This window comes from Gymnoscopelus braueri, assembly GCF_963280865.1.
Source record: "Gymnoscopelus braueri genome assembly, chromosome: 14".
NCBI lineage: Eukaryota > Metazoa > Chordata > Actinopteri > Myctophiformes > Myctophidae > Gymnoscopelus > Gymnoscopelus braueri.
The window spans coordinates 6,106,143-6,133,028 of NC_137619.1; the positions used below are offsets into that span (position 1 = coordinate 6,106,143).

At 43.2% G+C, this 26,886-nt stretch overlaps 1 protein-coding gene across 2 annotated transcripts in view; it reads right to left on the reverse strand.

Annotated features, from left to right (window-relative positions):
• Positions 1-2,338: 2,338 nt before the first annotated feature.
• pelp1 (proline, glutamate and leucine rich protein 1) overlaps positions 2,339-26,886 on the reverse strand; it is a 35,838-nt gene continuing 11,290 nt past the window's right edge. The window contains exons 11-26 of one of the 2 annotated variants that reach the window (XM_080449415.1): positions 25,772-25,885; positions 24,744-24,894; positions 23,710-23,854; positions 23,470-23,525; positions 21,798-21,928; positions 19,675-19,777; positions 18,221-18,567; positions 16,809-16,963; positions 14,815-15,270; positions 13,551-13,690; positions 12,601-12,759; positions 10,246-10,476; positions 8,680-8,967; positions 6,541-6,717; positions 5,453-5,644; positions 2,339-3,575 (exon numbers count right to left, since the gene is read on the reverse strand). In XM_080449415.1, coding sequence (XP_080305541.1) covers positions 3,483-3,575; positions 5,453-5,644; positions 6,541-6,717; positions 8,680-8,967; positions 10,246-10,476; positions 12,601-12,759; positions 13,551-13,690; positions 14,815-15,270; positions 16,809-16,963; positions 18,221-18,567; positions 19,675-19,777; positions 21,798-21,928; positions 23,470-23,525; positions 23,710-23,854; positions 24,744-24,894; positions 25,772-25,885 — 2,938 coding nt within the window. In that variant the 3' untranslated portion in view covers positions 2,339-3,482. Of the gene's footprint in view, positions 3,576-5,452; positions 5,645-6,540; positions 6,718-8,679; positions 8,968-10,245; positions 10,480-12,600; positions 12,760-13,550; positions 13,691-14,814; positions 15,271-16,808; positions 16,964-18,220; positions 18,568-19,674; positions 19,778-21,797; positions 21,929-23,469; positions 23,526-23,709; positions 23,855-24,743; positions 24,895-25,771; positions 25,886-26,886 lie in introns of both variants that reach the window. The other variant, XM_080449414.1, reaches the window with a different exon arrangement.

Genomic DNA, 26,886 nt, shown 5'->3' on the forward strand with positions numbered 1-26,886 from the left:
ACATAACTATCTGTACATAACTATCGGTACTCTATCGGTACATAACTCTATCTGTTCATAACTCTATCGGTACATAACTATCGGTACTCTATCGGTACATAACTCTATCGGTACTCTATCGGTACATAACTCTCATCTGTACATAACGCTATCGGTACATAACTCTATCTGTTCATAACTCTATCGGTACATAACTATCGGTACTCTATCGGTACATAACTCTATCGGTACTCTATCGGTACATAACTCTCATCTGTACATAACGCTATCGGTACTTAACTCTATCTGTACATAACTCTATCGGTACTCTATCGTTACATAACTATCGGTACTCTATCGGTACATAACTATCTGTACATAACTATCGGTACTCTATCGGTACATAACTCTATCTGTTCATAACTCTATCGGTACATAACTATCGGTACTCTATCGGTACATAACTCTATCGGTACTCTATCGGTACATAACTCTATCTGTACATAACTCTATCGGTACTCTATCGGTAGCCTGGTAAACCCTCCCTCCGGAAATCTCATTTCTATTTGATTCCAGGAGTGAAATGAGATTTCCGGAGGGAGGGTTTACCAGGCTACTCTATCGGTACATAACTCTATCGGTACATAACTATCGGTATAGTACATAACTCTATCGGTACATAACTCTATCGGTACATCGGTACGTAACTCTATCGGTACGTAGCTATCAGTACATAACTATCGGTACGTAACTATCGGTACATAACTCTATCGTACATAACTCTATCTGTACATAACTCTATCGGTACATAACTCTATCTGTACATAACTCTATCAGTACATAACTCTATCGGTACTTTATCGGTACATAACTCTATCGGTACATAACTCTATCTGTACATAACTCTATCGTACATAACTATCGGTACGTAACTCTATCGGTACGTAACTATCGGTACGTAACTATCGGTACATAACTCTATCGTACATAACTCTATCGGTACATAACTCTATCAGTACATAACTATCTGTACATAACTCTATCGGTACTCTATCGGTAGCCTGGTAAACCCTCCCTCCGGAAATCTCATTTCTATTTGATTCCAGGAGTGAAATGAGATTTCCGGAGGGAGGGTTTACCAGGCTACTCTATCGGTACATAACTCTATCGGTACATAACTCTATCGGTACGTAACTCTATCGGTACGTAGCTATCAGTACATAACTATCGGTACGTAACTATCGGTACATAACTCTATCGTACATAACTCTATCTGTACATAACTCTATCGGTACATAACTCTATCTGTACATAACTCTATCAGTACATAACTCTATCGGTACTTTATCGGTACATAACTCTATCTGTACATAACTCTATCGGTACATAACTCTATCTGTACATAACTCTATCGTACATAACTATCGGTACGTAACTCTATCGGTACGTAACTATCGGTACGTAACTATCGGTACATAACTCTATCGTACATAACTCTATCGGTACATAACTATCGGTACATAACTCTATCTGTACATAACTCTATCGGTACTCTATCGGTAGCCTGGTAAACCCTCCCTCCGGAAATCTCATTTCTATTTGATTCCAGGAGTGAAATGAGATTTCCGGAGGGAGGGTTTACCAGGCTACTCTATCGGTACATAACTCTATCGGTACATAACTATCGGTATAGTACATAACTCTATCGGTACATAACTCTATCTGTACATAACTCTATCGGTACATAACTCTTATCGGTACGTAACTCTATCGGTACGTAGCTATCAGTACATAACTATCGGTACGTAACTATCGGTACATAACTCTATCGTACATAACTCTATCTGTACATAACTCTATCTGTACATAACTCTATCGGTACATAACTATCGGTACTTTATCGGTACATAACTCTATCTGTACATAACTCTATCGGTACATAACTCTATCGTACGTAACTATCGGTACGTAACTATCGGTACGTAACTATCGGTACATAACTCTATCGTACATAACTCTATCGGTACATAACTATCGGTACTTTATCGGTACATAACTCTATCTGTACATAACTCTATCGGTACATAACTCTATCGTACGTAACTATCGGTACGTAACTATCGGTACATAACTCTATCGTACATAACTCTATCGGTACATAACTCTATCAGTACATAACTCTGACGGCTCAAGCGAACTTCGCAACGTTCGGCACGGCAACTCGCTCACTTTGGCTCGCTCTGATCCAGCCCAGTAATCTTCTTTGGTTGACTTTCATAATCACCTTTGATGCAATTTTTTCCATCGAAAAGCTTGTTATCCAAAATATCCAATCCATATAAGTAACCTCTTCTTTACCTGTGATGATGCATTCAATTTTATTTCCCAGGTGTAATGACGGTTTGATCTGAGAACCCAAGGATCCAACGACCTCACAATGTGGTTTAAATCACAAATTTCTATGCATTTATTTTGTAACAAAAAGATGTGGCACAAAAACATGGATATAATGAAAGCAAATTAGTAGGAAAAAAAAGAAAAGTCCAATAGAAACAGTCCTTTCACTGAATGTCAAACAGAATGGAATTTAAAGCATGTAGTGGATTTGAACATGAACCACAGCTAAACACACAGTAATACCAGATCTACTCCACTCACTACAGCAGGGGTCTTCAACCTTTTCAGGCCAGGGACCCCCTTCTGAGAGAGATGAAGCAGGGACCCCCTCTATATAACTTTTTATTTAAATTAGGTCTGCTCTTTTTGTCCTACACCTATACCTCTTTGCCAAAAATAGCAGATCTACAAGCTCACAACGCTTGTAGATCTGCTATTTTTGGCTAAAGTTCTTCTCAGAATAGGGATGCTAGGGTTCAAGTGGTTAATGTAAAAAATAAAATCCTATCACACAAAGATTTGGCAGACCCCCTGTAGTAACTCTGAGGACCCCCTAGGGGTCCCGGACCCCCTGTTGAAGACCCCTGCACTACAGGGTGGTGGTTGCTTTTATGTGAAGCCAAAGCCAGAGTTTCCACCTTGAAACGACACAATGGGAGTGAGAAGAAGAGCTCGTCATCGTAGCAACAGAAATGTTGGAGCAAATGGATGAAAACATTATTGGGAGGGGGGGGGGGGTTCCCAGGGGGTCCCCAGCTAAATGGGTTAATACAGCTTCACAATCATTTGAACCCCTTTATCCACATTTTATACGTTGCCTATTCAAAAATAGCAGATGTACAAGCTCACAGTGCTGCGCTGAGAGCTTGTACATCTGCTATTACATTTGTTCAAAACATTTTAAAGTATTGGAAAACATTATTTTTTTAAACACAAATCTTCTTTTCTGGGGGTCCCTGGAACAAAGCATTTTCAGATGGGGGGGGGGGATCTGTCGCCAGATACATCGATTTGGGGGTCGTTGACAAGGTTTGAGAACCACTGCTTCTAGGAGGTCCAGTGGTGAACCGTGACAGAGGGGGAGGGGCTCTGAAGGGGGAGGGGCTTCAGGAGCGTTTGGATCCAGAGGCTCCGTCTTCGTCGTCGGGCGGACAGGCGATGAAATCAGCCAACATGGACGCCATGACTTCATCATCCATCTGACAGAAACACACACACACACACACACAGGGAAAGACACACGGAAAGACACACAGGGAGAAAATAAATAAATGTCATCAATCTTAGATTGCATCATATAAGAACTGTGATTCTGTCAGTCAGGTGACTCTGTCTCTTTATGATATTGGTTTTGGAACGCGGTTCTTATACGACGGGATCTAAGATTTCTCTATGGGATTTTCAATAGAGAAAATAACCGACCTAGTGGCAGTGATGTCAGACTTTGGTGCTCTATAGCAGCGGTTCTCAAACTATGGGTCGCGACCCAAAGTCAGGCCGCGCATTGGCAACCAAAGTCAAGGGGACTGTGATGAATGCAATTAGAGTTTATTGAGTACACTCTTACAGTAGCCTAGTCAGGCAGGGTTGTTCTCATAGACAGTAAAAAAGACGCTCATAGACCATATTCACACGGCGGCCATGTTGCCATTAAGTCAATGAAATGCCACCCCAGTTGCCACAGCAACGCAGTGTTAAATTCCAAAATGGCCGCCGTGTGAATATGGACTATAGACTCTACAGACCGTAAATGAAGCCTATTTTTCAGCTATTTCAAATCCACCATCTTTCTATATCGCGTCATATCCTGCACAACCGGAAAATGAATGCTATTGGTTGGGTAGCGTGTCAATCGAGAGCGGGGGCGGGGAATGAATGCCATTGGTTGTGTAGCTTGTTAATCAAAATCGTCCCGCCCCTCTTACAGCATACCCTACTTTATCATCCAATTTTAAAATAAACGGGGACCATAATTTACCGAAACACATATCATGGTGATTGAAAGAAGACTTTAAACTAGGGGTTTAATAGGGTCGCCAAAAAAATGGGGTCGTGGCGTATAAACAAGTTTGAGAACCCCTGCTCTATAAGGCTGGGTGTTCCGACTTCAATTGCCAGGGCCGGCGCGTCCATACAGGCGACCCAGGCGACCGTCTGGAGTGGCAGTTTGGGGAGGCGGCAAAACATTTTTTTTTTTTGTGTAGTAAGTATTCTGAAATGAATGATGACACTTGCGCGATCGGTATTCTATCACTTCTTTGTCGTTTGAAAGTCACATCACTGTTTGCATGAGTGAATTAACCTTGTGATACTGCCTGTCTGTCTGTCTGTCTGTCTGCTGGAACTGGTAGAGCTGCGGAGGGGGGAGGGGCGGCTGTTAAACTGACCCTTATTGTTGAACAGTTAATGCAAGTAAAACCAGTCAGTCAGTCACTACAAAATGTTACCAAATAAACCACCATCAGTGCTGCAGTTTAGAGCAATGGTCTTCAAAGTTTTCAGCCCAAGGACCCCCTAGTTGAGAGAGATGAAGCAGGGACCCCCTCTATATTGTATAAAATTTCATTTCAGATTAAACTTTTTATGTTTACTTGGTCTGCTCTTTTTTCCCTCTAAACCTATACCTCAAAAATAGCAGATCTACAAGCTCACGAGCTTGTAGATCTGCTATTTTTGGCAAAAGTTCACTTCAGAATAGGGATGCTAGGGTTCAAGTTAAGGAAAACAATAACATATCACACAAAGATTTGGTGGACCCCCTGTAGTAACTCTGAGGACCCCCTAGGGGTCCTGGACCCCCTGTTGAAGACCCCTGGTTTAGAGGAACGAAGGTGAAAAATGCGTGCCATCTTTTGTTATATGTAGCTGTTGATATTTTATGAAGCAAAAAAAAAAGGACGATGCAAGACTGATCCATGATAAAAAAAATAAAAAAAATAACTGATTTTCATAGAACAAGATGTAAATAGTGCATTCCATCGTGACCCGTTGTGAGCTTGTAGATCGGTTGTTTTCGCTATTTTGGCACGACATAAGGGATTGAACAAGTGATGAACCATTTTTTAGGTCACTTTACCTTCTTCTTCTCCGTGCCTTGACCTTCCTCCTCCTCCTTCTCCTCGGTCGCCTCCTCTCTCTTCCTCTTCATCCCTTTGTTGTCTTCACCTCCTCCCGTCTCCTCCCCTGAAGCTCCTGAACCCTTCGGTTGCTGCTGCTGCGCCTCCTGCTGTTTCCCGTCTCCCGACGACTCCTCAGACTCCTTCACCTCCTGTTCCAACGTCAATACAGTTCAAGTACTATACGTGGTATTCTTTAGGTTAAAACTAAGTCTTTTGTTAAAAACTGAAAGCTCTATATTGTGATAATAATCATTGCTATAGAGCAGTGGTTTTCAACCAGTGGTCCGGGGACCACCAGTGGTCCTTGAGGGAGTACCAGGGGGTCCCCAGCAAAATTACTTAACATAGCGTCAACATACAATCATTTTTAACCACTTAGCTTTGGCTATTCAAAAATAGCAGATCTACAAGCTCATAGCGCGGCACCGAGCGCCGCGCTATGAGCTTGTAGATCTGCTATTTTTGAAAAACCTTGAAAAGGTGTGCATTATATCTTTGAATATTTATATTTTTTAAAGCAAAAATTAACTGATATCTTTGCCTCTGGGGGGTCCCTGGCACAAAACATTCTCAAATGGGGGTCAGTGGCCAAATGTATATCAATTTAGGGGTCCTTGGCATGAAAAAAAGGTTGAAAACCACTGCTATAGAGCAATGATTCTCAAACTTAAAAATGTCAAGGTCTCCCCTTAAAAGGGACAGTTCACCACCAAATGACTGAGACTTGAATTCATGGATATCTTTTTAGTTTTTGTCTCATTCCTAAGACAATAATTTGATGACCGGCAGCGGTTCCGGTAGGAGACACAAAGAGTCTCATTTGTGTCTCCTTCCGGAACCGCTGCCTACCGGTCCTCTGGTCGTCAAATTATTGTCTTAGGAATGAGACAAAAACAAAAAAAAAATCCATGAATTCAAGTCTCCATGGGGTGACTAATCCATAGAAAAAAAAGTGTTTCGGGTGAACTACCCCTTTAACTCTGACAGTGTACAAAATAACGTCACTAAAAATAAAGACTAATGTAAATCCCAGACTTCTCCTAACCGTGTGTTCTTGTTGTTGTTCTTGGCTGGTTGAGGCAGAGCTCTCTGTGTGGGGGGGAGCGGGGGGGTCAGCCTGGGGGGGTGTGTCTTCCTTCTCCTGGTCCGGTGTAGCTCCTCCTCCTTCTCCTGCTCCCTCGGGGCTCACCTCCTCCAGTTCAGGCTCCACAGCTCCTTGCTCCTGTTGGGGTGGTATCCATGAAGATAGTTCATTCAAAGTGTGTTGGGACACAAACAGAGCGTATTGTTTATAAGGTCTGTGGCTCGTATAAGGTCTGTGGCTCATATAAGGTCTGTGGCTCGTATAAGGTCTGTGGCTCGTATAAGGTCTGTGGCTCGTATAAGGTCTGTGGCTCGTATAAGGTCTGTGGCTTCTGTGGCTCGTATACGGTCTGTGGCTCATATAAGGTATGTGGCTGATATAAGGTATGTGGCTCGTATAAGGTCTGTGGCTCATATAAGGTCTGTGGCTCGTATAAGGTCTGTGGCTCATATAAGGTCTGTGGCTCATATAAGGTCTGTGGCTCATATAAGGTCTGTGGCTTGTATAAGGTATGTGGCTCATATAAGGTCTGTGGCTCATATAAGGTCTGTGGCTCATATAAGGTCTGTGGCTCATATAAGGTCTGTGGCTCATATAAGGTCTGTGGCTCGTATAAGGTATGTGGCTCATATAAGGTAACTAATAGGGCTGTGAATGGTCTGCTATCTCACGATTCAATTCCAATTCTTGGGGTCACTATTCAGATTTTTTCAAAACAAACTATTCCCGATTGAAAAACGTTTTTTTCCGATTCAAAACCGATTCAGCCCAGAACTTGCCACTCAAAAATGTCATTATACAAAAATAAATTGTCCAACATGAGAATCGTGATTCGTATTAAAATAGATTGTTTCCTGCAGCCTCCCTAGTAACTAACATTGCTGATATGATCTGCTACTTGTAGATCTGCTACTTTTGATGCTTTTGAATCCTGAAAAGTAACAGCTTTGGAAATATGAGGTTTCTGCCCGACAGAGACAATATACTTTAAGCTCCTATTTAAATCAGCACCAGAATAGAAATCCTGTTTTTTTTCTCAAGGCAAATCTTTGAATATATATTTTTTAAAGCCAACATTTGTAACTCAAATCTTTGTTTCTGGGGGGGGGTCCCTGGAACAACATATTTTGAGATGGGGGTCCGCGGCCAAATGCATATCCTTTTGGGGGTCCTTGACATCAAAAAGTCTGAGAACCACTGATTATAGCAATATACGTTTTTTTTTTAAGTGTTAGGATTTAGAAGACATTTGTAGAAAATATATTCAAAGATGTGCAGACATTTTCAAGATTTTTCAAAAAATAGCAGATCTACAAGGCTTGTGTGCTGCGCGAGAAAAAAGGACACTCTGCTTCCAAATTCGTTTTTTTTTCACGCCGTTTGGTGAAACCCCAAAGTTGGTGCCCTGTGCTGCGCTTTATCCGCCAGATTGGGAAGTTCACGGCATATTTTGCGTGTCTGTGTGTCAGGATGCGAGGCAACACTCACACAATCACGTGCAGCATGCGTCCCCTCCCCCTGCGCCTAATGGCTGTACATGGGGCCGACGCGTGCTTTAGCGTGATTGTGTGAGTGTGGCTTCAGGAAGTCAATTCCTAAGCCTCGATCTCCAGGCTTTTATTTTTTATTTTTGCTAAAAAATAAAAGCTTGGAAATTCCAGTCCCAGCTGTTGGTACGCAAAAGCGAGTGCCGCGCATTATTTATTTTGGGTGCGCATGCGCACCTGCGCACCAGTTATGTGCACCCCTGTTCATAGATAATGGCCAAAACATCTTGAAAACGGCCACTTTTGCTGATTTTCGATGTTTGAGTGTTGGCCATTTTCAGCATTTTTCTTTTTTTTATGACGCGGGCTAGGAAGGAATAGATACCCAAGTTAAGTTTACCGTTCGGCCGCTTGAGGCAGTTGAAATTATTTTTTTGGGGGGTAATCGATTTTAACAAAAAAAAGAAAATCACAGAACCTGAGGCTCGGCTCGACTTAATTAGCGTACATTTTCGTCCCGGCCCGAAAACGTCGGGTCGGGTTCGGGACGAATTTGAGAGCTCTAATGTGAGCCTTGGATAAAGGCTTTATAAATGTAACATTTATCATTCACCTGTTGTATGAGGGCGGCTGGCTCCTCCTCCTCCGAGACGCCTTGCGTCTCCTCGTGTCCTCCTCCTCCCTGCTCCCATGAGGAGCCTGGCTCCTCCTCCAGACCTCCATGCTGCTCCACCACCGCTGCCTCCTGGCTCTCCTCCAGAGCTCCTCCCGTCACACACAGGATCTGAGGCATGGTGGGGTCCTCCTCCTCTTCCTCCTCCTCCTCCTCCTCCTCCCTCCCTCCTCGCCGACACTCCTCAGAGCGCTGCTGCGCCTCCTCCAGCACCCCGATGCTCTCCACCTAAAGTGACATTCAGAGTCTGACGTAAGGAGCACTGACGGGCAAAAAGTTGTTTGTTTCGTCTCCCTTTCCGCTCCCAAAAACAAGCTCAAAGTCGCTTATAATAAGCGGACATGGCAACACCGTCTTCGAGACAAATACTGGATACATAGTCTCGCAAATGCCATCTAGTGGATGAATCGATGTATTACGCCTCTAGGTTTTAAAATAACGTCAACGACCATGCATGTGCCACAAAGAGCGTTTGTCATTATATGACACACGCAAATGAACTAGTTCTTTTGAACGAATCGATCATGAGCGACACATCACTAGTTCAATAATTATGAATACAAATTACATTTCTGTTTGCCTTTTAGGTTTTACAAACAAAAGCTGCACTGGGCAGACAAAACAACTTCAATATGTAAAGAAATGACTGACATTTAATCATTTTAAATTAGTGTAAATAGCCGATCTACAAGCTCACAATGTGTCGCATTGTGGCGCCTTGTGAACTTGTAGATCGGCTATTTCTAGATCTTTAAGATATTTTCTTAATGGATTTGTTTAATCTGTTAAGACCGGGAACGCATCCGTGTCATTTAAAGATTTCTTTGGCTATTCAAAAATAGCAGATCTACAAGCTCATAGCGTGGCACCTAGTGCGCTTGTAGATCTATTTTTTATACTTCAATACTTAGTAACCTTGACCTTTCACTCTATACTCTATGCTTATTTCCCTCTACACTAGGGGTGTGCCGATATATCGTCCCGCGATATATCGCGATACGTTTTCGTGACGATATGTATCGTTTTGAAAATAAAAATATCGTTATCAATTTTTTTACAATAATAATAATCAGGCATGCAAACAGCCCCGAGGTGAAAAGGGTGACAATATATTGTTTTTTTTTTGGGTCAGGTGTCATACTATTGCCCTATTTGGATTCAAAACGGCTATTGTAGCTGAAAAGCTACAAGTTCGCATATCTGAATAATGCAAAAACAGAATTATTTGTTTGCATTTGCTTTTTTTCTCCCCCATATATTTTTCGTAATAAAAAAAGTGCGTTTCGTATCGTATCGAAGTTGTGAGCCAAATATCGTATCGTATCGTTTGGTGAAATTAGTGTATCGGCACACCCCTACTCACGCGTTGTGTGCTTGTAGATCTGCTATTTTCGGCTAATGTTCCCCTCAGAATAGCGATGCACGTGTTCATGTGGTTAATGTAAAAAGAAAGTTCCCCCTAGGGGTCCCGGACCCCCTATTATAAAGACCCCCTGGTTCAGGTACCTCCGTCAGACGGACTCCGTCCTCGTCTCCGAACGGCGGTCTGGAGGGAGGGGGCGGGATCTCCTCGATGCCGCCGGCATGCCCCGCCTCCCCGCCGTCCGACCCGAACGCTCCTCCCATCTCGGCTCCTCCTCCTTCCACGCCCAGCACCTCCCCCTCCTCCAGCAGCCGAGGACCGGGCCTCCTCCTCCTGGACTCCAGAGAGGACGGGATCTCCCCCTCCTCCTCCTCCTCCTGCAGGGAGAGACATTTTACCTCAATTAACTCATTCACTGCCAGGCTTATTTCAAGCTTGTTGATCCATATGCCACAGGCATTATGGATCAAACGGAGAATTTTTTTTCTCCGTTTACATTTTAACATTGAAGTGGATGGAGCATTAACTTTTTGAAAATCGTTTTCTCCTAGTTCCTTTGAGATTAAAAAAAAATAAAATAAAAAAGCACCTTTTTTTTTTTAGGTGACGTCAAAAGACGTCATTGGCACTAATGGCACACTGAAAAGGGCCGTCAAAAGACGTCATTGGCACTAATGGCACACTGAAAACGGCCGCCAAAAGACGTCATTGGCACTAATGGCACACTGAAAAGGGCCGTCAAAAGACGTCATTGGCACTAATGGCACACTGAAAACGGACGTCAAAAGACGTCATTGGCACTAATGGCACACTGAAAACGGCCGCCAAAAGACGTCATTGGCACTAATGGCACACTGAAAAGGGCCGTCAAAAGACGTCATTGGCACTAATGGCACACTGAAAACGGCCGTCAAAAGACGTCATTGGCACTAATGGCACACTGAAAACGGCCGTCAAAAGACGTCATTGGCACTAATGGCACACTGAAAACGGCCGCCAAAAGACGTCATTGGCACTAATGGCACACTGAAAACGGCCGTCAAAAGACGTCATTGGCACTAATGGCACACTGAAAACGGCCGTCAAAAGACGTCATTGGCACTAATGGCACACTGAAAACGGCCGCCAAAAGACGTCATTGGCACTAATGGCACACTGAAAAGGGCCGTCAAAAGACGTCATTGGCACTAATGGCACACTGAAAAGGGCCGTCAAAAGACGTCATTGGCACTAATGGCACACTGAAAAGGGCCGTCAAAAGACGTCATTGGCACTAATGGCACACTGAAAACGGCCGTCAAAAGACGTCATTGGCACTAATGGCACACTGAAAACGGCCGTCAAAAGACGTCATTGGCACTAATGGCACACTGAAAACGGCCGCCAAAAGACGTCATTGGCACTAATGGCACACTGAAAAGGGCCGTCAAAAGACGTCATTGGCACTAATGGCACACTGAAAAGGGCCGTCAAAAGACGTCATTGGCACTAATGGCACACTGAAAAGGGCCGTCAAAAGACGTCATTGGCACTAATGGCACACTGAAAACGGCCGTCAAAAGACGTCATTGGCACTATATGAGTTAACATTGAAGTGGATGGAGCATTAACTATTTGAAAATCGTTTTCTCCTAATTCCTTTGAGATATAAAAAAAAATATATACCGTATTTTCCGCACTATAAGGCGCACCGTCAGTGCGCCTTATAGTGCGGATGCGCCTTATAATCCGATGCGCCTTATATATGTATCAATATTGGTTCCCTTGGTTTCCGCACTATAAGCCGCACCGTCAGTGCGCCTTATAGTGCGGATGCGCCTTATAATGCGGTGCGCCCTATATATGAAAATAATACATTTATTGAAGGTGCGCCTTATACTCAGATGCGCCTTATAGTGCGGAAAACAAAATGTAGGTGACGTCAAAAGACGTCATTGGCACTAATGGCACACTGAAAACGGCCGTCAAAAGACGTCATTGGCACTCAATGAGTTAACACATTGAGTACCATAAACGTAATATTATGTTTTTTCTTTTATTAAAAGATTCTTTATTTTATTTTATTTTCTCCACACAGAACCAGGAGATAACGCGATCCAAAGATGTACTGCTCCATTCACTTCCTGTGTTTGACTATGTATTTTTGGCGAAACATGCTATTTTCAACTGGCTGCAATTATGGAACGGATTACCGCGATTGGATTTCTCTTTTCCTCGATTCTACGAGACCCCTGTGTGTGTGTAATGAAGGATCACCGTGAGGACGGTGTACCCTGTTTTACAAAACCTCTGGCACTCAATGTGTTAAAAAGGTCTAGCTCTAGCACACACAAAAATAAGCAAAAAACTGCAGATCTACAATCTCAAATTAAGCTTGTAGATCTGCTTATTAGATGATAGAATAGAAATGTAAAATGTAAAAAAATGTAGATCTTATTATTATTATATCACTCAGAGAGTGGGCGGAGTCTATGGTCTGGAACCAGGCTAATCCTCACCTCTCCTTCCAGCTCCTCTCCCTCCTCCTCGTCATAGTCGTACTCCTCTCCGTCGTAGAACTCCTCCTCCTCCTCTGGGAAGTCACTGCCTTCCTCCTCCTCCTCTTCATCCTCCAGGCCCTCCTCGTCCTCCTCTTCCTCCTCCTCGCCCAGCTCGTCCTACAGAAGGAATGTATTTTTAAACCATGTAGCACTGTGATTTACATAAATAAAATGTATTATTTACATAAATAAAATGTATTATTATTATGTATTATTATTTAGCAGACGATCCAGAGTGATTTACAGTAATCAGGGTAGACATGAGGTAATACATCAAATACATAGAAATAGTCATCTAGGATCATAGATAAACCAAGAACCTATCATCTGTCTAAACAGTAGAATATTAAAAAAAAACATCTATACATAACAATAGGATGCCAGGTCTATAAATGAACCTGGCATCTGTCTACATAACATGCTATTTAAATCAGTGGTTCTCAGACTTTTTCATGTGAAGGACCCCCAAAATGATATGTATTTGGCCGCGGACCCCCATCTCATATTTTGCGACGGTGACCAGGGACCCCCAGAAGCAAAGATTTGAGTTAAACATGTTCGCTTTAAAAATATATATATATATTCAAAGATTTGCACTAATTTTCACGATTTTTCTAAAATAGCAGATCTATCAAAAATAGCAGATCTACAAGCTCATAGTGCGGCATCGAGTGCCGCGCTATGAGCTTGTAGATCTGCTATTTTTGAAAAGCCAAAGTATAAAATATGGTTAAAGCGGTTAAAATGATTGCGACGCTAATTTAGTAACACATTTTGCTGGGGACCCCCTGGTACTCCCCCCAAGGACCCCTGGGGGGTCCCCGGACCCCACTTTGAGAACCAATGACACATTTTAGCCTTTGCATAATCCTCCATACTGATGACTCCTGTGCTCCTCCCGGACTCACCTCCTCCTCCTCCATGTCCTCCTCCTCCTCCTCCTCATCAGAGCTGTTTATGTTGATGACTCCCGAGTCCTCATTGGAGGAGGCCGCAGGGGGCGGGGCGTGAGGCGCCGGCGGTTGGTGGGGGTGCAGCTGGCGTCCGCCTGGGGAGGGTTGTCATGACGACCGTGACATTTTAGTGCATCGTCATACAAATAAGTGTGATTAATCATTTAACTGTGTTTTGAACAATAGAACACATACGTTAAAAAAAACAATCAGTGTGGCTTTGTAAACAAAGTCGTTGCTGTCAGACGGAGATCGTCTACGTTTGCGCAACACTATGGTACGACAGAGCAGGGCGTTAACTCATTGCCTGCCATGGACGAGTTAAAGGGATATTTCACTTTCAAAAAAACTTTTGCTCATTTTATCGTCTACTCAGGCTTTTGTGAGCCCCCCAGACCGTTTTTAAGTTGCTTGATTCAGTATTTAGATATTTGATATTCATTTTATCAGACACGCCCCCTTCCTATACAAACCCATTATAACTTCAAACTAAATTTTTAACCCGTTAGATTCATCAAAAACACCCGTCCTTGGTTCTGGTGACTCACCCTGCCCTCCTAATACGTGAGGGGGCCATGTTTTTTCGATAACTTTTTTCATTTATTTTTAATATATTTTTTGGAAAATGAAAAAAATTAAATACATAAACAAATTTAAATAAAATAAATGGAAAAAGTTATCGAAAAAACACGGCCCCCTCACGCATTAGGAGGGCGGGGTGAGTCAGCAGAACCAAGGACGGGTGTTTTTGATGAATCTAACGGGTTAAAATGGAGTTTGAAGTTATAATGGGTTTGTGTAGGAAGGGGGCGTGTCTGATAAAATGAATATCAAATATCTAAATACTGAATCTAGCAACTTAAAAACTGATTGGGGGGCTCACAAAAGCCTGAATAGACGATAAAATGACCAAAAGTTTTTTTGAAAGTGAAATATCCCTTTAACTCGTCGAATTCTGCTATGGCTCAGCCTGCCAACGACGAGTTTGGACTATGTTATTTTATTTCTATTTTTTTCACACAGAACCAGAGATAACGCGATCTGAAGATTTGCTGCTCCAGTCACTTCCTGGTTAACTTATTACTTAAAAATGCTGTATCTCGGCTCCTGTGTACTTTTTTGTACCAAAAAACATAAAAAAGTAGAAAAATGCAGATACAAGGTTTTCCCGCCTGAACAGCAACGTTACGTAACAACGGTTTGAGGGAAGGGGCCTAACCTGGCGTCTGGCTCAGCTGGTTGTGGAGCTGCTGCGGGTGCATCTGGAGGGGCCCCAGGGCCGCCATGGGACCACCGGGGGGCGCCTGGGGGCCGCCCGCGGGACCCCCGGACGACGAGGACGAGGACGACTGCATCAGCATCTGCTGGAGCTGGGGGCCCGCAGACTCCACCCCCAGGCCACCAGGGGGCGCTCCTCCTGCCCCCGCCAGGGCGCCGGAGCCCAGCGGCGGGATGAGGGACGCCAGGGAGGAAGAGGAGGCGCCTGCCGCCGCGGCAGAGGAGGAAGAGGAGGGGCCAGGGAAGGAGTTGATGGAGGCGGCCGCCAGGAGGGCGGAGCCAGAGGGGAGGTCGTTGGCGAGCGACACCACGCCGTCGATGATGGCGGTGGGCGTGGCCCCCGGGGTCACGGAGGAGGAGTCGACTCCTCCGGGCAACGGAGTGCCGGTGGCGCCGCCTGATGGTGTGGAGGAGGAGGTCAGGTTATTTTAGTCAGCATAAAACTAAAATAACGAAGACTAAGAACAGGCTCTATGCACAGCGGCCATATTGGAAAGAAACTGGGCCTCTTCCTTACTTCCTTCACAGGTGTTACCAATCATACCAATGAAGGCTCTGTTCCATTTAGTGTAGCACAGTGGTTCTCATTCCTTTTCATTTCAAGGACCCAGATAACTCTGAGAGTGTACAAATGAAACCCTTAAGGGTCCATTCGGTTTCATTTGTACACTCTCAGAGTTACACCCCCGTAAGGGTCCATTTGGAACCCCCTCAAAGAACCATGAGGGTCCCTGGACCACACTTTGAGACCCACTGGTGTAGCAGAGTGTTTCCAGTGAGTCAGCACCCTGACTCTCTTTGACCAGAATGGAACAGAGCCTTCATTAGTATCATTGATGAACACCTGAGACGACGTCAAACTGATATGAACCAGTATGCGCACGCAGGCCGGCACCAAATGAAACCCATTCTGTCAGGTCTAGCTTAGTCTCGCGTGGCCAGACTGTTGCCTCCCACAATTTTCAAATGTTTCCGGTCATACACTCTGGGACTCGGAAGCTCTGATCATGATTAGAATATAAACCGGATATGAAGCCTCCTCCCAACTTCCGTTTCGTCTTTACAGTCGCGCAAATTTATCCTAATATAAATACAAATCATATAAGTATATTTAGCTTGCTGCTTAGCAGAAATGGAAATAAAATAATAAAATGTAAAGATATTTTAAAATATATATTATATATATTTCGTGAACGGAAGTGCCAGCTTCCTCTCTCGGATTTCGGGAGTTGTAGTTCCAGACTCTATATAGCATTCGGAGATTGTGGAATAGTTGTCTGGCTACGCGAGACTAGGTCTAGCTAGGACGCGCCTCACTATAGCCAACACACAAGAGGAGGTTGAATGAACTGAAACCAGCGAAACCCCGAAACAATATGTTGGGAATTGATTGAAAGAAACAAATCACCTGTGCGTCCAGTCTCAATGTTGGTAAACAAATAATTGGTCTATATAGCTGCTGTGCATATAGAGCCTAATGACCAAAACACTATAAAAAATTTAAAATTAGGCTTCACAAATGAACCATAACTAACTGAAACGATTGTGTGTTCACAGATAAAATAAACTTAAAAAAATATGACCTTAGTTTTAGTGGGGATTAAATCTCATCTTCCACTCTGTTTGCTGTGCCAGTTTTAAACCCCGTTGTAAAAAAAAATGCATTCTTTAAAGATGTCAACCGAGTGCCGCGCTATGAGCTTGTAGATCTGCAAAAAAAGAATATCGTAAAAATGTCTGCGAATCTTTGAATAGATATTTTTTAAAGCGAACATTAGTAAAATATTTATAGAAGCAAAGATTTGAGTTACAAATGTTGGCTTATGAGCTTGAATATCTGCTATATATTTTTTTTTTACATTCAGAAGTGTCTGAGCTGTAGTGGAGGACAGGTTGTTGGCAGTACTGTTAGAGGAGGAGGAGGAGGAGAGGTACCTGTAGGGGTGGTAGTGATGGAGGGGTCCTCCTGCTGGGGGTCCATGATGCTCAGCATGCCTGGAGGAACGATGACCACGCTGTCATCACTGTCACTGTCCAATGAGATCTCTACGTCCTCAGGCTCCTCCTTGTCATAGCGGACAAACACTGGTCTGTGTGACACAATGTAAATATATTAGGTTTTATTTATATTCTATTGACATTATGAAAAAGAATGCTAATTGCTTAGCAGGTACAATGCATAGTTACTTTTAACAGACTACTGCCTCGTTAAAGTGCGTTTATTTTCCGCTCTGCAACAGCTCTGTGTGCCACGCAGGGGAGAGGGGGTGGAGTTAGCAGGGGAGAGGGGGTGGAGTTAGCAGGGGAGAGGGGGTGGAGTTAGCAGGGGAGAGGGGGTGGAGTTAGCAGGGGAGAGGGGGTGGAGTTAGCAGGGGAGAAGGGGTGGAGTTAGCAGGGGAGAGGGGGTGGAGTTAGCAGGGGAGAGGGGGTGGAGTTAGCTGCTTTGGCCGACAGTTTGACAAACCAATGGAGTTAGGAGGTTTTGTCAGAAGCGCTTTTTAATACTTTTTATTTGGTTCAATGTTTGTTTTATCCCACAAACAGATGTAAAGGGTGTTCAATAGCGTTGATTCATGAAAAAAAACAAAAAAGCTGAAAAATGGAGTTGGCTGGTTTCTGCCTGAGAGCCATGATATAATGTCTACAGTATGTACCTCTGGCCCTCAGGCGGCCCGTAGAGGATATAATATCTACAGCATACATGGGCAACTGGCGGCCCGGGGGCCACATGCGGGCCCCCACCTTCACTTAATGCGGCCCGCAGGTTAATATCAGAATACTGATTACATTATTGATTTCAGCTGTTACAATTCCAAACATGCAAACATGACCCGCTTTAATTACTTCAGTCTGTATTAGTAGCTTAATGACTAGTATTAACATTATATTGTCTTTTTTATGTCCAATGTATTTGTATTTAAATTCATAAAGTTAACATAAGTATAACTAAATGCGTTTGAAATTAAATACAAATTTAACTTTTCAGGATTCCAATTCAAAAATAGCAGATCTACAAGCTCAAAACGCGCCGCGGTGCGACACGTTTTGAGCTTGTAGATCTGCAATTTTTGTGTGACATAGAATAATAATATAATATCTACAGTATGTACCTCTGGCCCTCGGGGGGCCCTAGGGGCCTCGTAGAGGATATAATATCTACAGTATGTACCTCTGGCCCTCGGGGGGCCCTAGGGGCCTCGTAGAGGATATAATATGTACAGTATGTACCTCTGGCCCTCGGGGGGCCCTAGGGGCCTCATAGAGGATATAATATGTACAGTATGTACCTCTGGCCCTCGGGGGGGTCCTAGGGGCCTCATAGAGGATATAATATCTACAGTATGTACCTCTGGCCCTCGGGGGGCCCTAGGGGCCCCGTGGAGGAGGGGTCCTGGTGGTGAGAGGAGAGCAGCAGGTCTTGGGGCGGGGCCCCCAGAGACAGGTGGTTCTCCAGGGAGCCCAGCAGAGCGGCGGGGCCCAGGGACCCCAGGCCGTGGCCCCGGGCGGGGAAGGGGGTCCCCGGAGCCCCCAGCAGGGTGGGCAGGGTGAGGCCCCCCTGGGAGGAGGAGGAGGAGGGGAGGAGGCCGGGGGTGGGCTTCAGGGCCAGGGGGGGGAGGGGGAGGGAGAGGGAGGGGGTGCGGGGGTGCAGCAGGGCGTTGCAGACCACCAGACCCTCGGTGCAGAACGAGGACACCTACAGGCACAAGACACACATTACAGCATTGATACATAAAGGGATATTTCACTTTAAAAACAAATTTGGGTCATTTTAACATCTACTCAGGCTTTAGGGAGCGCCCACAGACACTTTATAAGTTGCTTGATTCAGTATTTAGATATTTGACTCTTTCTTATTGGCTTTTCATGCTTTGTTTGGGTCGTATTCTGGTTCTTTAAGGGCGTGTTATTTAAATGACGCTCGTTTTCAGACGTGAGATTTATCAAAGCTCCGACCTGAATGTACGCTAGGATCGGCTGTACAGGATCCTTTGATAAATGTGACTTCGACGTTGGTGTACGGCCGAATATATGGACAAATATACGCCGGTTTATACGCTCCGTTGATAAATGAGGGCCATTGTCCTTATAATGCGTGAGGAGACCGTGTTTTTTCAATTACTCTTTCATTTATTTTTAATATTTGTTTTGGAAAATGAAAACAATTAAATACAATACAAAAACCAAAAAAAAAGTTATGGAAAAAACACGGCCCCCACATGTATTAGGAGGGCAGGATTAGTCACCAGAATCAACTGGTGTAGTGAATAGTGTGTTTAAGTGTGTGTGTGTGTGTGTTAACACATTCCACGCCAGAGTTTAATATCATACTGTACTCACCAGTGCCAGCGATTTATTGTTGTTTTTTTGTTTTTTTCACGTCGCCACAGACATCGCTAAATCCGTTAAAATCGCGCGTTCAACTGTTTGTAAACACACAGGGTAGCTGTGTGAGACGCCCAGCGAAGACCGTTTCGATCGGCGATCGGCCATTTTGAAGCTACAGCGGTTTATGTTAAACAGCGATCAGCGATGAGAAAAACAACAACCGAGAAAAAGGAGATTTAGTTTCCGCTTTAGAGTGGAGGCGGATGGGAACGAAAATCTCCGGATACGGATAATTCCGTTTCCGGTGGTACTACAATGAAATGTGTCGTGGCGAACGAGGCCTACAATGAAATGTGAACCTGCGAGAAAAAAAAAAAAAAACCTACCTTGAGGCTGTGGCCCCTCCGTCCCTGGCTCAGTGTGTATATATAGTGTGTTAGTGTATATATATAGTGTATGTTAGTGTATGTAGTACCTTCAGGCTGCGGTCTCTGCGTCCCTGACTCAGGACAGACACGGTGCAGGTCAGTGGAGGAGGCCAGCGAGGAGACGGAACCAGAACCAGAGACAGAAGCAACCTGGACACACAATGAGTTTATTATCAAATAACCTTAGTCTAACCAACCTGGACACACAGTGGGTTTATAAAAGACAAGTTATTTTATGTTTGGTTGCACTCGGGTGTTGCGCTCTGATAATAGCCGATCTACAAGCTCACGATCTACAAGCTCACAATATTTTATGGAACTTCTTTGCAATTTTTTTAATAAAGTAGTAAATAAATCAACAAACGGTACAGAAAGTGCAGTTTTAGGATTATAGCAGAACACAAAGCATTGAGGGTCTCATCATACAGGATATTATGTGATTTATTTGGCTATTCAAACAATAGCAGATCTACAAGCTCATGAGCTTGTAGATCTGCTATGGTTTTTAAATCGTGGAAAATGTGTGCAAATCTTTGAAAATATTTATTTATAACTGTAAATCTTTGCTTCTGGGGGTCCCTGGAACAAAACATTTTGAGATGGGGTCCACGGCCAAATCCATATCATTTTGGGGGTCCTTGGCATGAAAAGGTTTGAGAACCACTGATATTATAGGAACATAAGCTTTCAAAATAACATTTGTGGGTTTATTCATATTTTATTCATCTGAAACGTCTTAGTTTTAGTTGATTAATTATCATAAGATTTAGTAGACTAAATCTACATTTGATTTATAATAATAATACCTGTATAGTTCTCGCCTTCTCTGCGTGGCAGTAATAATAATGTAATAACTAGACGCGACGCAATTCTGGGAAATTGCAAAGTGTGGTTGCGCCGACGCCGGTCGCAGGTCGCCGCCGCCGGGACTTGAGGGATACGCTTGGAGGAATACCGTCGGAGGCCGCGCGACGTGCCATTCGAATTTGGTGCTGATTGGATCCTGCTTTCGTGACACATGGCGTTTTGATTTTAAGAAATAGGCCCCTCCCACTAAATAAATAGGCCCCTCCCACAAATGTAGCGGGCCAATGACATCATCCTGTAACTCCTGAGATCAACTGCTTTTCATTTTGAGAGGAGTGATCCCCCAAAAATCATGTTTTTGCATCGAACGGTTACGTTTTGCGCAGTTGTGGTGCCCCCTATGGATCAAAGTGGAAATGCTTTTGGTGATTTGTTGAGTAAACCACCCTCGACATGTGATTTAAATTTGGGATTGATTGGACGTTTTGTTCTTGATTTTTGGCATTTTTGGTAAAACGGGCCCCTCCCTCTAACTTTGGAAGCCATTTACGGACGAACGGTATGGACTATCAAAATTCTGTTTCGCTCCAGATTATCGCATGGGTCCAGAGATCATGTGTACCGATATTTGTGAAATTTGGAGAAAATATGTGGGAGGAGGAGCTAAAAGTGTGTTTTGAAGAAAATTCAAAATGGCGGAAAATCTATCCTGACGCAAATGGGCGTGGCCTATATGGGGAGATGCGTCGTGACCCAAGGAATCCAGGTGAAAAGAAAAATTTTTGATTTTACGACCTACGGTTCAAGAGTTATAGGCCAAAACGTAAAGGGGGCTGTTATAGCGCCACCATGTGGCCGAATGGTGTGATAATTTTTGTAATAATTTCGGACTAAATTATGAACCTCCCCTACAAATATGGTAACTCTAGCTCTTACGGTTTCTGAGAAAAAAATACTTGAATTTGAGTTTTTTCACTTTTCCATTAAAGCGGATGGGGAAATTTAATGCACTTATAAATCAATATCAATTAAACTATTTAACCAATCTCTTATATTTAACCAAATACAAGCACACGATTCCCGCTCAAGACGGTCATTTTGACATATGGCACGACATTGGGGGATAAAAACTGTGGGAGGAGATGCGGTTCAAAGTATTGTTTATCTAGGAAAATAATAAAGCCGGAGGATTACTATAGTCTGGTTGCCCTGTTAGGTAATAATAATTTAATAATAATACCTGTATAGTTCTCTGCGTGGCAGTAATAATAATAATACCTGTATAGTTCTCTGCGTGGCAGTAATAATAATAATACCTGTAGAGTTCTCTGCGTGGCAGTAATAATAATAATAATAATAATACCTGTATAGTTCTCTGCGTGGCAGGGCGCTGGCATACTGGCCGCTGACGCCCGGAGCGTCCAGGGTCATGCTGTGATTGGTCAGCTGCTGCTGGAGACGCACACAGAGCGGCACCACCACGTCTTGTAGACGCTGAGAGGAAGAGGACATTTAGTTAAGACGCCGGACATTAAGACACTCAGAGAGAAGAAGACACAGGACATTTAGGCCCCCTTTGTACTGCAGTTAAACTCAGTCAAATCCAGTCTTTAGGCCTGATCCGTCTCAGATCTGTGTGTTCAGACTGATTTAACCCATTGAGACCTGAAGCCGATTCTACATGTCTCCTAAATCTCAGTATTCTGAAAAACGTATGTTTCTATATCAGTGGTGCTCAATCTTTTTCATGTGAAGGACCCCCAAAATGATATATATTTGGCCACGGACACCCATCAAAATATTTTGTTCCAGGGACCCCCCCCCCAGAAGCAAAGATTTGAGTTAAAAATTTTCGCTTTAAAAATATATATATTCAAAGATTTGCACACATTTTCACGATTTTTCAAAAATAGCAGATCTACAAGCTCGTAGCGCGGCACTCGGTGCCGCGCTACGAGCTTGTATATCTGCTATTTTTGAATAGCCCAAAGTGTCAAATAATGCTTTTTAGCTCAAATCAAAAAATGACACAGTTCCAGGTCTTAATGGGTTAAACAACCTCAACCCAAAGCTGCCCTGCGTCCACATATCTGCTTTGGTTGCCGTGGTTGTCTGTCTTGTACTGAGTAGTGTTGATTTTGACAGCAAATTTTGATTTAGTTTTAGTCATAGTCTTTTGAATAAAATTCCATTTAGTTTTAGTCATATTTTAGTCATTCTGAAATGTTTTAGTTTTTGTCTAGTTTCAGCCGAATACAGACTAAAATTTATTCGGTGTCTTGACGGCGTCGTAATGGCAGATTTTACACTCGGTTGCGCGCTGCGACGCGTTGTGAGCTTGTAGATCGGCTATTATCAGAGCGCAACACCCGAGTGCAACCAAACATAAAATGACTTGTCTTTTAGTTCTACTGGATCTCTTCTCTCTCTAACATTTTAGTCTAGTTTTCATTTGTTGACGAAATTGTCAATATATTTAGTCTTAGTTTTAGTCATCATAGCTTAGTTTTTATTTCGTTTTTATCTAGTTTTCGGGCAGTGAAAAAAGGTAGTCGACTAACATTTTTTGTCATAGTTTTAGTCGACGAAATCAACACCGGTACTGAGGCATCCCACCAAAGTGCTAGGAGACTGTATCTCTCTGTCTCTCTTGGTCTCTCCCTCCATCTCTGCTCTGAGACATTGTCAGACAGCTTGACACGATCTATGATTAAGACTTAAAGGGATATTTCACTTTTCTTTGGGGTCATTTTAACATCTACTCAGGCTTGTGTGAGCCCCCCAGACAGCTTTTAAGTTGCTTGATTCCGTATTTAGATATTTGATATTCATTTTATCAGACACGCCCCTTTCCTATACAAACCCATCATAACTTCAAACTCCATTTTAACCATGTTAGATTCATCAGAAACACATGTCCTTGGTTCTGGTGACTGATATTGTCCTAATGCGTGAGGAGGCCATGTTTTTTCAATTACTCTTCATATATATCTTTTTTTAATGAAATAGAAAAACATTATAAAAACACACAGTACCTTGTGTACATCGTCTTTCAGCAGTGTGCCACTGGTCAGTATGATGTGTCTCAGAGCTGAGGAGAAGACAGTCACTGTTATTACAACGTCATTACATTTACACAACAAAGTGGGTCAGTGTGTGTGGAGGGGATATGGATACATTGGAACACAAGGTAATTCTTTTTTCTTCTGTATTTCCTGAAAAGTAATGGCGACCATATCAAACTGCAGAGGGCAGGGGGTCCTTGAAACAGTCACCTTTGAGGGCAGCCAGGCAGGTGTCCTGATTGGCCACCAGGTCTCCTTTCTTCTGGAGGGAGGAGCTACTGTCTATGAGCAGGAGGGGCTTCCTGGAGCGAGGACCTGGCTTTGACCTGGGGATCTCTGTAGGAGCTGGTCTGAGCTGGAACACACACACACACACACACACACACACACACACACACACAGAGTTCATTTCGTCGACTAAAACTATAACAATAAATGTTGGTCGATTACCTTTTTTCACTGATGAAAAGTAATTAAAAACTAAGTTATGACTAAGACTATGACTAAATGTATTGACTATGTTGACAAATAAAAAACTAGACTAAAACGTAGACCATTTATTGTGAATGGATCCTCAGACCATCTCACCGTCAGTGGTGTAAAGTAACTAAGTACATTTACTCAAGTACTGTACTTAATTAATACAATTTTGAGATACTTTTACTTTACTGGAGTATTTCCAAAGTTCAGTACTTTTACTTCTACTCCACTACATCTCAGAGGCACATATTGTACTTTTACTCCACTACATTTACTTGAAAACTTTAGTTACTAGTTACTTTGCAGATATAAATTATTATATTATAAAACATACATTAACCACTTCAGCCCTATTTTATACCTAGGCTATTTGAAAATAGCAGATCTACAAGCTCACAACGCGTTGCGATGCGACACGTTGAAACTTTTTTTTTTTTGGACGTCTTAGACGTCCAGTGGCACTGAATGAAGTTAAGTACATTTTTATACAGATACTTTTGTACTTTTACTCAAGTAAATGTTGAATTCCGGACTTTTACTTGTAACGGAGTACGTCTACATTGCAGTATTGATACTTTTACTTGAGTACTTTTTCCACCACTGCTCACCCTGACAGAGTGTTATAGTGGATCCTCAGACCATATCATCCTGACAGAGTGTTATAGTGGATCCTCAGACCATATCATCCTGACAGAGTGTTATAGTGGATCCTCAGACCACATCACCCTGACAGAGTGTTATAGTGGATCCTCAGACCATCTCACCTTGACGGAGTCGACGCCCGGTGTGATGTCACCCAGCAGGTGGCCCAACAGCAGCTCCGAGTGGGTGGGGCTTCCCTGAAGAACGCCGGCGGAGGCTCCGCCCACTCGAACCCAGAGCAGTATGGTCTGGTAGACCTGCACTCTGACTGAGCTGATGGATAAGATGCATTATATTACCTTAGTTAGTTAGTAAAAAGAAAACTCTTTGACTGCCAATGACCAGATTTCTCGTCATATTTTGCTAAGGTGTAGTCTGCAGTGTTTTTTTTCACTAGATGGCGCTGTTCGCTCGCCTATGGGTCACTGTTTGGCTCTCTGTGAAGCAGAGGAGCAGCGGGTCAACGTGATCGCAAAAAAAACCCAGCCCGTTCATTTCCTTGTTATTCGATTCGGGAGAATTGCTTTTTCTCTGTTTCAGTTGCTTTTTGGTGAAAACAACCTACATTCAACTGCCCAGATCTATAGAACGGATGATCGCGGCGCCCCCCCCCCCGATTCTATGAGACTCGGATAAGTATTTTAACCCTTTAAGACCTGAGGCGATTCTTTAAAAAAATCTAAATCCTAACAGTTTTTGGAAAAAAATTCTAACATTTTTTTTCCAATATTTTTCAAAAATAGCAGATCTACAAGCTCATAGCGCGGCACTCGGTGCGCTATGGGCTTGTATATCTGCTATTTTTGAATAGCCAAAGACATCTAAAGTGACACAGATGCGTTCCAGGTCAAGCGATCGGCGGATCGATCATACTGAAGATGAATATTGTATGATTTTTCAAAGGTTAGTAAAAACACAAAAAAATGGCTGGCAGTGACGTGGCAAATGATGTGTTATTTCTGAGAGTCAAAGAGTTAAATACTTTGTTTTCAGTCGCTAGTTTTAAATCTTCTTTCAATTATCATGACATGCTGTTTGTACGTTAAAAATTGTGTGTGTGTGTGTGTGTGTGTGTGTGTGTGTGTGTGTGTGTGTGTGTGTGTGTGTGTGTGTGTGTGTGTGTGTGTGTGTGTGTGTGTGTGTGTGTTACCAGAAGGCTCTCTGTTGTCCCAGGTTAGTCTCAGGTACAGGCGTCCAGGCAGACAGCGTCTGAGAGAACAGCTTCTGTAGGACTGTAGCGTAGGGGACCATGGCACTCTGCACACTGTTACACAACAATACACACACTGTAATACACACTGTAGCACTCTGCACACTGTTACACACATACACACACTGTAATACACACTGTAGCACTCTGCACACTGTTACACACATACACACACTGTAATACACACTGTAGCACTCTGCACACTGTTACACACATACACACACTGTAATACACACTGTAGCACTCTGCACACTGTTACACAACAATACACACACTGTAATACACACTGTAGCACTCTGCACACTGTTACACACATACACACACTGTAATACACACTGTAGCACTCTGCACACTGTTACACAACAATACACACACTGTCATACACACTGTAGCACTCTGCACACTGTTACACACATACACACACTGTAATACACACTGTAGCACTCTGCACACTGTTACACACATACACACACTGTCATACACACTGTAGCACTCTGCACACTGTTACACAACAATACACACACTGTAATACACACTGTAGCACTCTGCACACTGTTACACACATACACACACTGTAATACACACTGTAGCACTCTGCACACTGTTACACAACAATACACACACTGTCATACACACTGTAGCACTCTGCACACTGTTACACACATATACACACACTGTAATACACACTCTGCACACTGTTACACACATATACACACACTGTAATACACACTCTGCACACTGTTACACAACAATACACACACTGTAATACACACTGTAGCACTCTGCACACTGTTACACACATACACACACTGTAGCACTCTGCACACTGTTACACACATATACACACACTGTAATACACACTCTGCACACTGTTACACAACAATACACACACTGTAATACACACTGTAGCACTCTGCACACTGTTACACACATACACACACTGTAGCACTCTGCACACTGTTACACACATATACACACACTGTAATACACACTCTGCACACTGTTACACACATATACACACACTGTAATACACACTCTGCACACTGTTACACAAC